At 40.6% G+C, this 12,802-nt stretch overlaps 2 protein-coding genes across 2 annotated transcripts; both read right to left on the bottom strand.

Moving 5' to 3' along the window:
* Positions 1-652: 652 nt before the first annotated feature.
* cetn3 (centrin 3) lies at positions 653-4,293 on the bottom strand. Its single transcript, XM_071512260.1, has 5 exons — positions 4,189-4,293; positions 3,663-3,798; positions 3,126-3,240; positions 2,023-2,214; positions 653-1,470 (listed from the first exon to the last, which is right to left on the bottom strand). The coding sequence occupies exons 1-5, from the start codon at positions 4,203-4,205 to the stop codon at positions 1,427-1,429; spliced, it is 504 nt and encodes a 167-aa protein (XP_071368361.1). The 5' UTR covers positions 4,206-4,293; the 3' UTR covers positions 653-1,426.
* A 1,138-nt stretch (positions 4,294-5,431) lies between these two features.
* On the bottom strand, positions 5,432-12,203 carry LOC139638205 (NLR family CARD domain-containing protein 3-like; the record flags this gene model as incomplete). Its single annotated transcript, XM_071512255.1, has 7 exons — positions 5,432-6,516; positions 6,768-6,814; positions 7,289-7,462; positions 9,407-9,580; positions 9,674-11,474; positions 11,731-11,959; positions 12,172-12,203. Coding segments are annotated over 7 exons (2,993 nt in total), but the record flags the coding sequence as incomplete, so codon positions are not given.
* Between the last annotated feature and the right edge of the window lie 599 nt (positions 12,204-12,802).

Below are 12,802 nucleotides of genomic sequence, written 5' to 3'. Positions count from 1 at the left end.
CTATTATTTCATTGCAACACATATGCCACATATGATCTTTTTAAAGAGCACTGTCCAAGTCTATACCTTTAAGATGTTTTTTTGTCTGTTATTCATTAATTAAAATAAGAATCATTTATATAATCATTAAATAGACAGCAGACCCCTTTCCTATCACTATAATGCCCTTAAATGCAAAGAGAAGAACAATTAAAAGGGTCCCTTTGATTGATTGATGTTATTGGGACAGTTTGCTGTTATTCATGTCACATTGCCATGGTTCCCAAATGAATCTGTGCATTTTGTGTGGCAATGAGGACTTCTGTAATTCATGCCAATAAAGCAACTTGGCATTTGAATTAAATCAAGATTCTGTGGAAACATTCAGTGCAGCTCAGCTTCCATCTACCCAAAAAACTGAGCATTCAGATTTGGGTTATTGTACAACTTATAGTCATGTGTCTTGTAATAACAGCAGAGGAAATGTAATCAGATTAATTTTCTGAGCAGCTACTTAGTTCCACAGTGCATTATGCTGAAAGTAGAGTCATGAGTGACACACGCCCTCTGGTGGAAAGCTAAGGCACCGCAGGAAGCACAAGCTATGAATCAGGATGTAAGGAGAATCAAAGTGGAAATAGCAAGCATAAATCGTAAATGACAAGAGTTAATATCCTGGCAAACCAATTTATTTTTTGTATAAAATAAATAGCACATTCCAACCTTCATATAATGTTAAGTAAAATTTCACTGCAACCAATTAAAAATAATGTACAAAATGTGCATTCTTGGAATGGAATATCAAGAGTTTCTTTCCTGCCAAAGAATATACAGACAGACAGAATCACGGACTCAACTTTAGAAAAATGAAGATTAAATATTTTCCTACAGTCAGTGGGATGTGACAGGAAGATTGACAGCGAGAGTGAATACAAGACATTTAGACCAACAACTAGACCAACAACATCAAACTCATCAAAGCCTGAAATGACCTTATAAAACAACAAGACCTAAGCACTTTGGGATGAATTTGCAATACATACAGACAAAATAACATCTAACATCAACAACACATAAAGCAGGTTTGATTAAAAGACCAGTGTGATCTTCACAGCATTACTGGGATTCATAGAACAGAAGAGGAGTTTGCAAGTTAACACTTGATCTTACAGGACTGACTTGGGGCGAGCAATTAGGCCATACGCTGAACTTTTCATTCGGTCCAATAATTTTATGCAAGTAATTGATCAAGTATGAACTATGGGGCCGATAAGGCATTTCAGTCCACTTAAGGTGCATGTGACAGGAAGTTGTTAATCTGTGTTGAGACTTGTTCTTAACGTTGGCATGTTCACCTTCACGCAGCACCTGATAGATGCTCACTGGCTCAGCTCACAAGTATGGACAACCCATCCATCACAAAATACCCCAGCATGCAGTCTTTCAATCAAGAGTCTCCAGTCATTATGGCGAGGAACTCCTCTTGATTTACTGGAAGATAAAAACATAAGTGAATTAAGTTCAGTAAGAAAATAATGTTGGACATGTGCTTGTTTGAACATAGTTCAAGAAAGTGCTACTGAAAAAACAAGTTATGTTTCTCAAGGAAACTAAAGGGTCTATTTCCCTAGTTTTGAGAGGAGCTGCTACTTGATACCCTTGACTTCCAGCAGTTGAGCTAAGATAACTGTTCCCATTGTAGGAGATTCACATGACTGCGCATGCGCAACCGTTTTTCGAAAACAACTGGCTGTAGTGAAGATTTGCGCTGAATAATGGTGTCTTTTCTATGCTGCTACAAAGGAGTGCTGGCAACCTCCGGGTGTGTTATATGGACTAACAAATTTCACCTGTGTTTCAACTGGCATGAGGGTGACTAGATAATGACTGAATTTTATTTTTTGGGTGAACTACTCCTTTAAGCAAATACTCAATTTAAATAGTTTACAGAGTATCCAAACAAAACTATCATGCGGTCTGAAACTTTGCCGTCAGGTCAGAGGTACAAGCAGGATCTATGTAAATATACTAGTGATCACTTACTCTCGCCATCTCCGTCAGTGTCAAACTCATCAATCATGCTGCGTAGCTCCTCATCAGTAATGTTCTCTCCAAGTTCTCGAGCTACACGTCTCAGGTTCCTCAGACTGATCTTGCCTGATTCATCATCATCAAATAGCTTAAAGGCCTTCATGATCTCCTCTTTTGGGTCTCGCTCCAGTATGCGGTCTGTAACTGGAAGTTGAGAGAGAATACAAATCACACATATATACAGTCAAGGTGAAGTCCTAAAAAAGTTTTTTGTGCTTTTGGGACCACAGCAATTTTGAAAATAGGATCCAACCATAGCATCTGCTGGCAAAAAATGACATTGCAGGGCAGGCAATGAAGAGCACATTGTGGGAGCCTTAACATAGTGGAGAATAAATGAACAATGTTCCATTGTTACAACTTTAGCTAATGTCAACACCAATTATATCAGCTTACTCCTTCTAAAACATTGGTAGTTAACTAATAGCTACCACAGCAAGTAAGATAAATACCTCAAATTATGTTTTTTAGGCCATTTCAAACCATTACTTGTGCTGCCTTTTCAGTTAGCTGTTGTTGGCCTACAACCAAACTGATAAGAAAAGACTAATAAAACACAATACAAACCAGCTGAATTGAGTTCATTTCCCTTGCATTTTAAGAAAAAGTGGCAGATTTAAAGAAAAGATAACAGGATTTTTCCAGAGTTAGGCTGAGGCTCTGAAACCCACAATACTGGCTCAGGTCTCGGCTCCACCTCAAGGTTGTAGATGCCTCTAGGCCTCCAAACACAACGCAACAGCATGAAGTTCGGAGTGGGAGACTGACAGTTATGTACAGTTCTGTTTTGACTGATTTGTGTCTTGCTTGTGTATATACAGTTGTGCAAGTTATTTATGTAGTTTGTGTACAGTTATGTACAGTTCTGTTTTGATTGTGGTTGATTTGTGATGATTTGCAATCAAGCTGTAAATAAAGAGAGCTGCATATAAAAACTGTAGCCTACATCCTTCCTCTCCCATCAGCCACTACCACCTTCACAATCAAAACTTCTGCAATAAACTCTGCATACAAATACAATAAATATTCAATCTAAGAAATAACATAAAACTTACCTACTTCGTTGAAGTCATCAAATGTTATTTTGCCATTTCCTTCCCTGTCATAGTCCTTGAGAATCTTCAGAACATCCACTTTCTTCACTTCAAAGCCAAGTGCACGCATTGCCACCTATAACAGATTTGTTGGCATTTTTAAATAGTGTTTTGCAATCCAGTGGCATGGTTTAAGAATTAATAATCTCTAAATCAATTAATTTATAAATATCCATTGGATACATTTTAGAATAGCTCCATGTTTATCTGTGATTCAGGTGATTCTAAGATGGGTAGTTAAGCCAGCTGACAAAACACAGAAATTTAAGTTACGTGCTGTGAGCAATTACTGATAATGCATGAAATTAAAACTATCTTAACAACACATTTCGCTACAAATGGCATTATATAACTTGCACATATCACACTTTGAACAGCCAATACTTTGGACTGTTACTTCATTTCATTTCAGTTACTTGAGGGATTTGATATAGTGATTTAACTGTAGAATGGCGTATAAGCATTTGGCACTGAGCACACTGGTGTGTCGGTGGTTACCTTAAGTTCATGGTAGTCAATTTCTTTATCTTTATCAGTGTCAAACAACTCGAAAGCCTCTTTGATTTCATGTTTCTGCTCCTCGGTGAGCTCTCTCCTCTTCTTGCGCTTGGTTTTGTCTGCCGCAAGTTCAGTTCTGGAAAGATTAGGCACCAGTTACGTTACATAGGAATTACTACATTTACAGATGCACTTTAGACAAATCAAGTGTGCTGACATTGCTGCGCAGTGCAGTGGCTGGCTAGCTAGCAACGTGACTAGCTAGATAGATAGCTCAAACAACAGTTTTTCAGTGCGTCACCTATAACGTGTAAATAAAACTAATGACAGTTTTTCTGCCTGCAGCTATGCTAACAATCCAGTTAACCTTGCTTGCATTGAGGACACAAGCTGTGAACGCTAACAGTTAGCTAACGTTAATTAAGTTAGCTAACATTGGCTTTTGCTAGACGTCAGTTGCGTTCACCGTTCAAACGAAAAAATGTACCGGAAAATGGATTTGCGTAGCTGATACGCATGAGTTTACCTTAGAGATAGACTCATTTTGACTGACTTCAGAGACTTTTCAACAAACTGCTGCTGTCGGTAAACACAAAAATCACTCTTCACCACCGGACTACACAACAACAAATCCGTTTATCCGCGGCCGCGCTCACACAGCGGCTTCGTATTGGTCGCTGGTCACCAAGGAGCAGTAAAGTCTTCTCTGATTGGTCCTCGTCACAGCTACGCAATCTGTTCTCGTTCACATTCACACTTCTTTTGTAAATCTACAGGTGTACATAGCGAGTGGTTCATATAAATAATGAAATCCTACGTGATATACAGAGATATGTGCATGGGACTGAAGCAACAAGATTTTGTGATAGTGATCGTTTTCTTTAGGAATTCCTATTAAGCCGGGTCACTGAAAGTCCCTCGGCATGGTGATGATGTGACTAATGCCAGTGAGGGCGCTGCTGTGTTCACTAATAAGCTGTTTGGCATTGGCAGAGAAGATTTGGCAAATTTTACATGAGCGCAACCCACATACTCAGCTATGCTGCTCATCCCACAAATGCATGTTCCTTACAAATGAGGCACCATTTAAAAGGGAAATAAACAGGCTTTCCAACGGTATAAAATGTATTGCCAAGAAGCATTGTTACAACAGAGAAATAATCTACCAAACACAAATTTCCAAACTTTTTGTTCGATGTTTATATAGGTTAAATTAAAAAAGAAGCCCAATTGCATTACTTGAGTTAGGTGAAAATACATTTTGTTGCACCTATATATTAAAAATCGAATGTTTTTAATTTTCCTTTCAGAATTCTAGATATTGAACATAAATGTGTGAATCTGAGTCTCTGGCATCGTGGTTCAGCCTCTTTTCCTCTCAAATGTCTTAAAATGGATGAAATAATGTCAGTAGAAATGACATAAGATGAAATTATTACACACTTTCCTGAATTTTTTCAAACTATTTAGCTAACATGGTGTGGATGTTGTTCAGATGAAATGCTGAATGCTGAGCTCAGTCTGTAGAGATTTTTTATTGTTTTCATCAGAATCAGCTCAACTAATAAAGAAAACCAGAACAGAGGAACCTGAGAGCAGAAACAGTCAATATTAGTGTTGGACAGTTAAAGGCTTTAACATCATTTTACTACTTTATTGATTTACATGTTAGACTGAAAGGGAGTGGGGCCAAAACCCAATGTCATACATTACATTTCCCATGATTTTGAGATGAAATGACTCACAACAGAACAAGAAATTAGTTTATTTTATAGTAATTATCCGACATAAAAAAAAATCATGTTTGAAACTGCTTGTTGGAAAAGATGAAGACCAAGCAATGTTCATTTAAGCAAAACTTTATTTCTGAGAAACAATTATAGAAAACTAGATAAAAGTTTAGCTTGGAATGATGAGAAGAGAATAAAATACCAAATAAAACAAAGTTGCAAAAGAAAGATATTTTAATCTGTCAATCATCAACAACAGACTCTAAGATGAAAAACCATAACTTGATTCTGTGTTTTCATTTCTCATTCATTTCATTTTCACAATAAAATGTTCATGTTCTTGTACGTGTGTGTTGTTAAAACCCTGTTCAGTTTCCCAACACACTGAATACACTCTGTTTACACTGACTGATGGATGTTTGTTTACAGTAAAATGAGTAGGAAACACCGATGAAAATACAAACATTCATATTCTCACATTAAGATGAAGGTGTGTGTGTGTGTGTGTGTGTGTGATCCTGTCCAGAGTGAACTATCATTTCAGCAGCTGTCTTCGGTCAGCAGTCTGAGTGTTTCTCTCTCCCTCCTCTATCTGACAAGAGACACTGAGGAACCATGCCCAAACCAAAGCCCAAACGCAGGGTAGAGTGGTTCAGTGAATGTGGAGTGGAAGGTGTGGATGTGGCTCAGTGTGTCAGAGGAAACTCTGTAGAAGGACAGAGAGCCAGCAGGCCAGTCCAGATACACTGCTACTCTGTGAGAGCCAGAGGAGGAGGGGTCAGGTATATCTTTTCCTCTGTTATTGTGACAGACAGAGTAACTGTTACCAGAGCAGAACAGACTCCAGGACTTTTCATTCTCTCCAATGCAGCAGTCATCACCCCTTCCTCTCCTTCTGATTCCTCTGTAAGTCACTCCTATATGAACCCTTCCTTTCCACTTGACCTCCCAGTAACAGCGACCAGTCAGACCATTTCTACACAGCAGCTGATGACAGCAGTCAAATCTCTCTGGGTGATCAGGATATGGCTGCTCCTCTCTCACCTCTGTCAACTTTCTGTTGTCTTCAGACAGGAAGAGCTTTCTGTGTGCTGTGTTTGGGTCCAGTGTGAGTTCACAGGCATCTGATGGAGAGAACAAGACACAATACAGCAGCAGCTTCTCATCTAATACACCTGTTGTGTTTATTATCTGTTGATTTATTAACAGATTGACTGTTCATTTCTTCAGTTTCATGATGACACATTTTGTCAGCCATCTTTTTTCACAGTAGGATTTGAACAAATAGATGTCACATACATGAGCTTTCTAATTAAACAGAAACTGAATGTGTGCTGCATTGTTTTCATGAATATAAAACTAAATACACACTTACACTTCCTCAGACCTGGTTTCAATCTCTGCACTCCACCATGGTCCACACTGTGGGGTTAAATAAAGTCAGACCAGCATAATCTCTTCATAATGGAAACAAATAACCTTGATAACTTTGAAAAGTGTTACTTGTGTAACATATAGTTCATATTGCCTTAGATTAATGCTTGTCTCTCTTTAGCTAATTACTGTCAGCAGAGAAGCATCAGGTGGATTGTGCATTTACATTTTCCTTCAATAGAGAGAAGCTGTTGAGCTAGAGCACAAATTAGTTTTGACCGTGGCTTTGAACATGTCCTTTACTGTGCCTATTTTCCTCATCCCTTTGTTTGATTAAGTAAACAGTAAAACGAAGACTGTGAAGACTGTGTGAAGGGCCTTTTTTTAGAGTCACGAATCAACAGTTTAAGTGAGCTTGATACATCAAGAATCAAGAAAGCTGAACTTGCTTCTTATCTTCTCAGTGTGACAGAGAAAATGTGTGTGACTCTCAGCCTTCTAGCAGACGTTGCCTCTCCATACCTGAGAGAGTCCAGTCTCCAGTGTGGATCCTCCAGTCCAGCAGAGAGCAGCTTCACTCCTGAGGCTTCTGGATGATTGTAGCTCAGGTCCAGCTCTCTCAGATGGGAGGGGTTGGAGCTCAGAGCTGAGGCCAGAGAAGCACAGCCTTCCTCTGTGAGCAGACAGCCTGACAGCCTGCACACACACACACACACACACACACACACACACACACACACACACATACAAAACAAGGTACATAGGTAGATGTTTTTTAGTATACAGCTGTGAAAATAGTTGTGACAATGCAGTCAAATTCTGGCAAGAAGTGTAATTGTCTCAAATGCAAACAGTTGACCCAGTGATCGGCTCCATAGGCGGATTATGAGACAAAGGGCCCCTGGGCACCAGTGTTGGGCAGTAACGCATTAGGCTACTCAGTGACTCGTTACAGTAATGTGATTACTTTTTTCAGTAACAGTAGTGTAAGGGATTACAATTTAATTATATTACAGTTTCTAATCCCAGTAACGCTCTGTTACTTAAACCTGAACCTCCGACAACCTTTTCTGTTCTCTCCTTTGAAATTTTCAAAGTTTTTTTTTTTTCAAATCTGTTTGTTTTTTTCTTCATATCTTCAGGACATGCAGCAGGTTTACGTTGTTACTCGCTAAAAAAGCAAAACAAAAGCTGGAGGGTGAGGGAGAGACGCAGACTTTCAGCAGCTGGAAGTTTTCCCGTTACTTCGAATTTATCTCAGTCAAAGATGCAAAGAACATTATCGTCCGTTGTAAACTTTGTGTGGCAGCAAAACACTTTCCACAGCGAAAAACACAACATCCAGTTTATCAAAGCATCTTATACGCGAAACGCAACGTGAAACTCAGGGAAAAACAACCCGACGAGGAGCCTCCACTGCCAACGACAAACACACTCTGACTGAACAACAGATCTGGATTTCAGAGCAGGATGCTGGTGGACAAACAGCTACTCAGCAGAAGAAGTAGTGATGGATTATTTGAGGTCAGGAGGATCTGGGATTGAGACCCTCAACCAGTTCTCAAACATCCAAAACATTTACATGAAGTACAAAACCCCGACTCCATCTAGCACCTGTGGAGCGGCTGTTCAGTTCAGGAAGTTTGCTGCTTACCTCCAGAAGGAACAGACTGTCTGACAGGTTAGAGAAGCTTGTCCTTATGAGACACAATCGTTGTTTCACTTCTGAATCCATGATTGGCTCTGTGGCTTCAATTGGTTCAGTTTGAGAGTTTGTCTCAGTTTGTGACAGAATCTTAGAAGTCCTTTCTGCTATTTTAGGTTTCAGCAACTGATGCTGCAAGGAGAGGAAATAGTGAAATATCTTCAAACTGATCCATGCATTCATCTCCAGCAGAGTCTGTTGACCGTCCCCGGAGGCAGAACAAAACATGGGGAGGCAGCACTTTCTTATCGTGCTACACAAAACTGGAATAAACTCCCAGATAATATTAGACATGCCCCTAATCTGACCATTTTCAAATCTAGGCTAAAAACTTACATGTTCTGTGTTGCCTATAGCTAAGTCTCCTGCTATTTTGGTATTTTATTTTCTTCCATTTTATATCTTTTATTACTTTTAATGTTACGCACTTTAAATTGAAAGAGGGATTCCTATTGATTATTTTTATGACTTTAAATTGTTTATTTTAATGGTGTATTGTATTTCTATTTAAATGTAAAGCACTTTAAATTTCCTGTGTACCTTTTTATGCACTTTTAATGTTTGTCATAATGTATGAATTCTTTTATGCCTTCTTATCTTATGCTATCTTTTTCCTTTCTTTTATAAAGCACTTTGAATTGCATTCAATGTATGAAAATGTGCTATATAAATAAACTTGCTTGCTGCTTGCTTGCTTCATGGAAAGTAATTCAGGGGCTCCAAAACAGTGCTAAATGTTGGCTGGTTTAAAAATCATGTAAGCAGAGAAAATCCTACACAGGTCAGGTGTTTATTTACTGACATTAACCTGCATGTAAAACAGGATTTAAATCTGTTGAACAGACTGAAGAATCTGAGAGACTGTTTTGAGAGCACAGACCTTAGTTTGGAGAAATGTGTCAAATTGATTGAAATAAACTGTAAACTGATCTTACCTGAGAGTCTCCAGTCTACAGTGTGGACTCTCCAGTCCAGCAGAGAGCAATTTCACTCCTGAATCCTGCAGGTCGTTGTTACTCAGGTCCAGCTCTCGCAGACTAGAGGACTGGGAGCTGAGAACTGAGGCCAGAGCTTCACAGCTTCTCTCTGACAGCTTACAGGCACTCAACCTGAAGAAATATTAGTGATGAAGATGGACAATAATTTTGAAAATATATTTTTTTTCCTCTGTATGAATATTATCCAGTTTTCTATGCACTTACAAAGATTTATTGGAGGCTTTGACCACTGGCAGCAGCCTCAGAAGAGCCCCCTCTGAAGCAGAGTATTTCTTCAGGTCAAACATGTCCAGCTCTTCTTCTGATGACAGTAAGATGAAGACCAGAGCTGACCACTGATCAGGGGAGAGTCTCTTTCTGGAGAGACTTCCTGATCTCAGGTATTGTTGGATCTCCTCCACTAGAGAACGGTCATTCAGCTCATTCAGACAGTGGAACAGATTGATGCTTCTCTCTGGAGACGGATTCTCCCTGATCTTCTCCTTGATGTACTGGACTGTTTCCCGATTGGTCTGTGAGCTACTTCCTGTCTGTGTCAGCAGGCCTCGTAGGAGAGTCTGATTGGTCTCCAGTGAAAGACCCAGGAGGAAGCGGAGGAACAAGTCCAGGTGTCCATTTGGACTCTGTAAGGCCTTGTCCACAGCACTCTGGTAGAACTGATTTACCTGAGATTTGTCTCTTGGTTGAGACGGTTTGGAGGTAGATTGTGTTTCTGACAGCAGATTGACACCAGAGTCGATGAATGAGACGATGACATAAACAGCAGCCAGAAACTCCTGAAGGCTCAGATGGACAAAGCAGAACACCTTGTCCTGGTACAGCCCACGCTCCTCTTTAAAGACCTGTGTGAACACTCCTGAGTACACTGAGGCTGCTCTGATATCAATGCCACACTCTGTCAGGTCGGCTTCATAGAAGATCAGGTTGCCTCTCTCCAGCTGCTCAAAAGCCAGTTTTCCCAGAGAGAGAATCATCTTCCTGCTGTCTGTATTCCAGTGTGGATCTGTCTCAGCTCTCCCATGATACTTGATATTCCCCTGTTTGGACTGAACCACCAGGAAGTGGATGTACATCTCAGTCAGGGTCTTGGGCAGGTCTGCTCTCTCACTGGTTTTCAACACATGCTCCAGAACTGTAGCAGTGATCCAGCAGAAGACTGGGATGTGGCACATGATGTGGAGGCTTCGTGAAGTCTTGATGTGGGAGATGATTCTGCTGGCCTGCTCCTCATCTCTGAATCTCTTCCTGAAGTACTCCTCCTTCTGTGGGTCAGTGAAGCCTCTCACCTCTGTCACCATGTCAACACACTCAGGAGGGATCTGATTGGCTGCTGCAGGTCGTGTGGTTATCCAGAGGCGAGCAGAGGGAAGCAGTTTCCCCTTGATGAGGTTTGTCAGCAGCACATCCACTGAGGTTGACTCTGTAACATTAGTCAGGATCTTGTTCTTCTTGAAGTCCAGAGGAAGTCGACACTCATCCAGACCGTCAAGGATGAACACAACCTGGAACTTGTCAAACCTGCAGATTCCTGAATCTTTGGTGTCATTAAAGAAGTGATGAAGAAGTTCCACCAAGCTGTACTTTTTCTCTTTCAGCAGATTCAGCTCTCGGAAAGTCAGTGGAAATATGAACTGTATATACTGGTTGGCTTTGTCTTCAGCCCAGTCCAGAGTGAACTTCTGTGTTAAGAATGTTTTCCCAATGCCAGCCACTCCCTTTGTCATCAAAGTTCTGGTTGGTTTATCTCTTCCAGGTAAGGGTTTAAAGATGTCTTCACATTTGATTGGTGTTTCTGGTCCCGCTGGTTTCCTGGATGCTGCTTCAATCTGTCTGACCTCATGTTCATCACTGACCTCTCCACTCCCTCCCTCTGTGATGTAGAGCTCTGTGTAGATCTGCTTCAGAAGTGTTGGGTTTCCTGCTTTAGCAATCCCCTCAAACACACACTGAAACTTCTCCTTCAGATCAGATTTGAATTGATGTTGGCAGATGGGAGCAAAAGTTTCTGAATGAACAAACAACAAATGAAATCAATGAATGGATTTCAGTGTGGATGTATACATTTTCCCACTCCATGATATCTATTCAGCTCATCAGTAGTGGACAAACGTCCAGAAAATGTTCTGACTGTGTGTGCAGAATTGTATAGATCTGATGCAGATGCGTACAGCATATTTACAGCAGAGTTTGGAAATGTAAACATCTTTCATTTTCCATCATTTCCTCTTTCCATCATGTTAAACCTGTTAAAAGCCTCTTACTGATCTGCAGAAAGTCAGCCAGCTCCTCCTGCTTCATTCTCCTCAGGAAGCGTACAGTGATCTCCAGAAAAGCCTCTCTGCTGTTCCTCTTCTGCTCTTCCTCCTCACCGTCTACCACCTCCTCATCCTCCCTCTGCCTCTCTAAGCATTCTGGGTAATCTGGACTCAGAATTCCCTGGATCCTTTTCAGCTCGTTCTTCACAAAAGTGACAAGGTTCTCCTCAAGAAGCTGGAACAGAATACAAAATCGTGGAACACAACATCAAATCCATCTTGCATGGTTTGTGAGATCCACTGGTCTAAAGAGTGCAGCATGGAGACTATAATGACCAGAATGGTTGATTTGCAGTTTCTTTGTAGCTGAAGTAAAAGGTGTTGTTGTACATTTACACACCATAAATATGGAGTCCAGGTCTGTTTGATGCTCCTGAGCAGACTGACCACCGGGAACTTCTTTCCTTTGATGGTGAACTCTGTGGAGAAAACATTAAGTATTAGGTCTCCAGATATCAACACACACACACACACACTGTTTAAAGTGTCATGTTCTGTCATGATGAATCCTGGCAGAAGCACAGTCATTCTTCAAGACATTTGTAAATTTCACAAGGCTTTCCTGAAAATATTCACATATTCTCAAGTAGTACAAGAAATGCGTTGTTCATTCACAACAACCAGGCACGAGTCGTGAGATTTCAAGTATCTCTTTGCAGGAGCAATGAAGGTGAGATCCTACAGGAGACAGGTCGCTGTTGTACCTAAACTCTGTGTTCCAGTGGCGTCACCAGCATCGGGCTTCCAGGGCTTTAGCCGGGAATGTTTTTTGACTAGCCCCAAATCTTTTGACAGAGGAAAGAAAGGAGGTTCTAACTATATCCAGGGGTGTCATTGGGCCGTGCGTTCCGGGAGTGAATTTGACGACGGAATGCGCGTTCCGGTTCTAAAAAATTGTAAATGCAGAGCAATACTGGTGTTTTCACTGACGCTTAAACAACTGGTTTGGTTCGTTTTATCACCAAAGTTTGCAGTGTTTGGACCTTCGGGCCAATCACAGTGCATCAAAAACAGAAAA

This window comes from Centroberyx affinis, unplaced genomic scaffold (assembly GCF_046629955.1).
Source record: "Centroberyx affinis isolate AG114_WGS23_722 - 3 ecotype Tasmania unplaced genomic scaffold, CSIRO-AGI_Caff_v1 ptg006199l_1, whole genome shotgun sequence".
Classification (NCBI taxonomy): Eukaryota; Metazoa; Chordata; class Actinopteri; order Beryciformes; family Berycidae; genus Centroberyx; species Centroberyx affinis.
This window is presented reverse-complemented; position numbering and strand designations above follow the sequence as displayed.

Coding starts and splice junctions, on each gene's coding strand:
- cetn3 (XM_071512260.1), bottom strand. Junction 3,241..3,662: donor TTGACTACCATGAACTTAAG/GTAACCACCGAC, acceptor AATCTGTTATAG/GTGGCAATGCGTGCACTTGG. Junction 2,215..3,125: donor TGATGACTTCAACGAAGTAG/GTAAGTTTTATG, acceptor CTCAACTTCCAG/TTACAGACCGCATACTGGAG.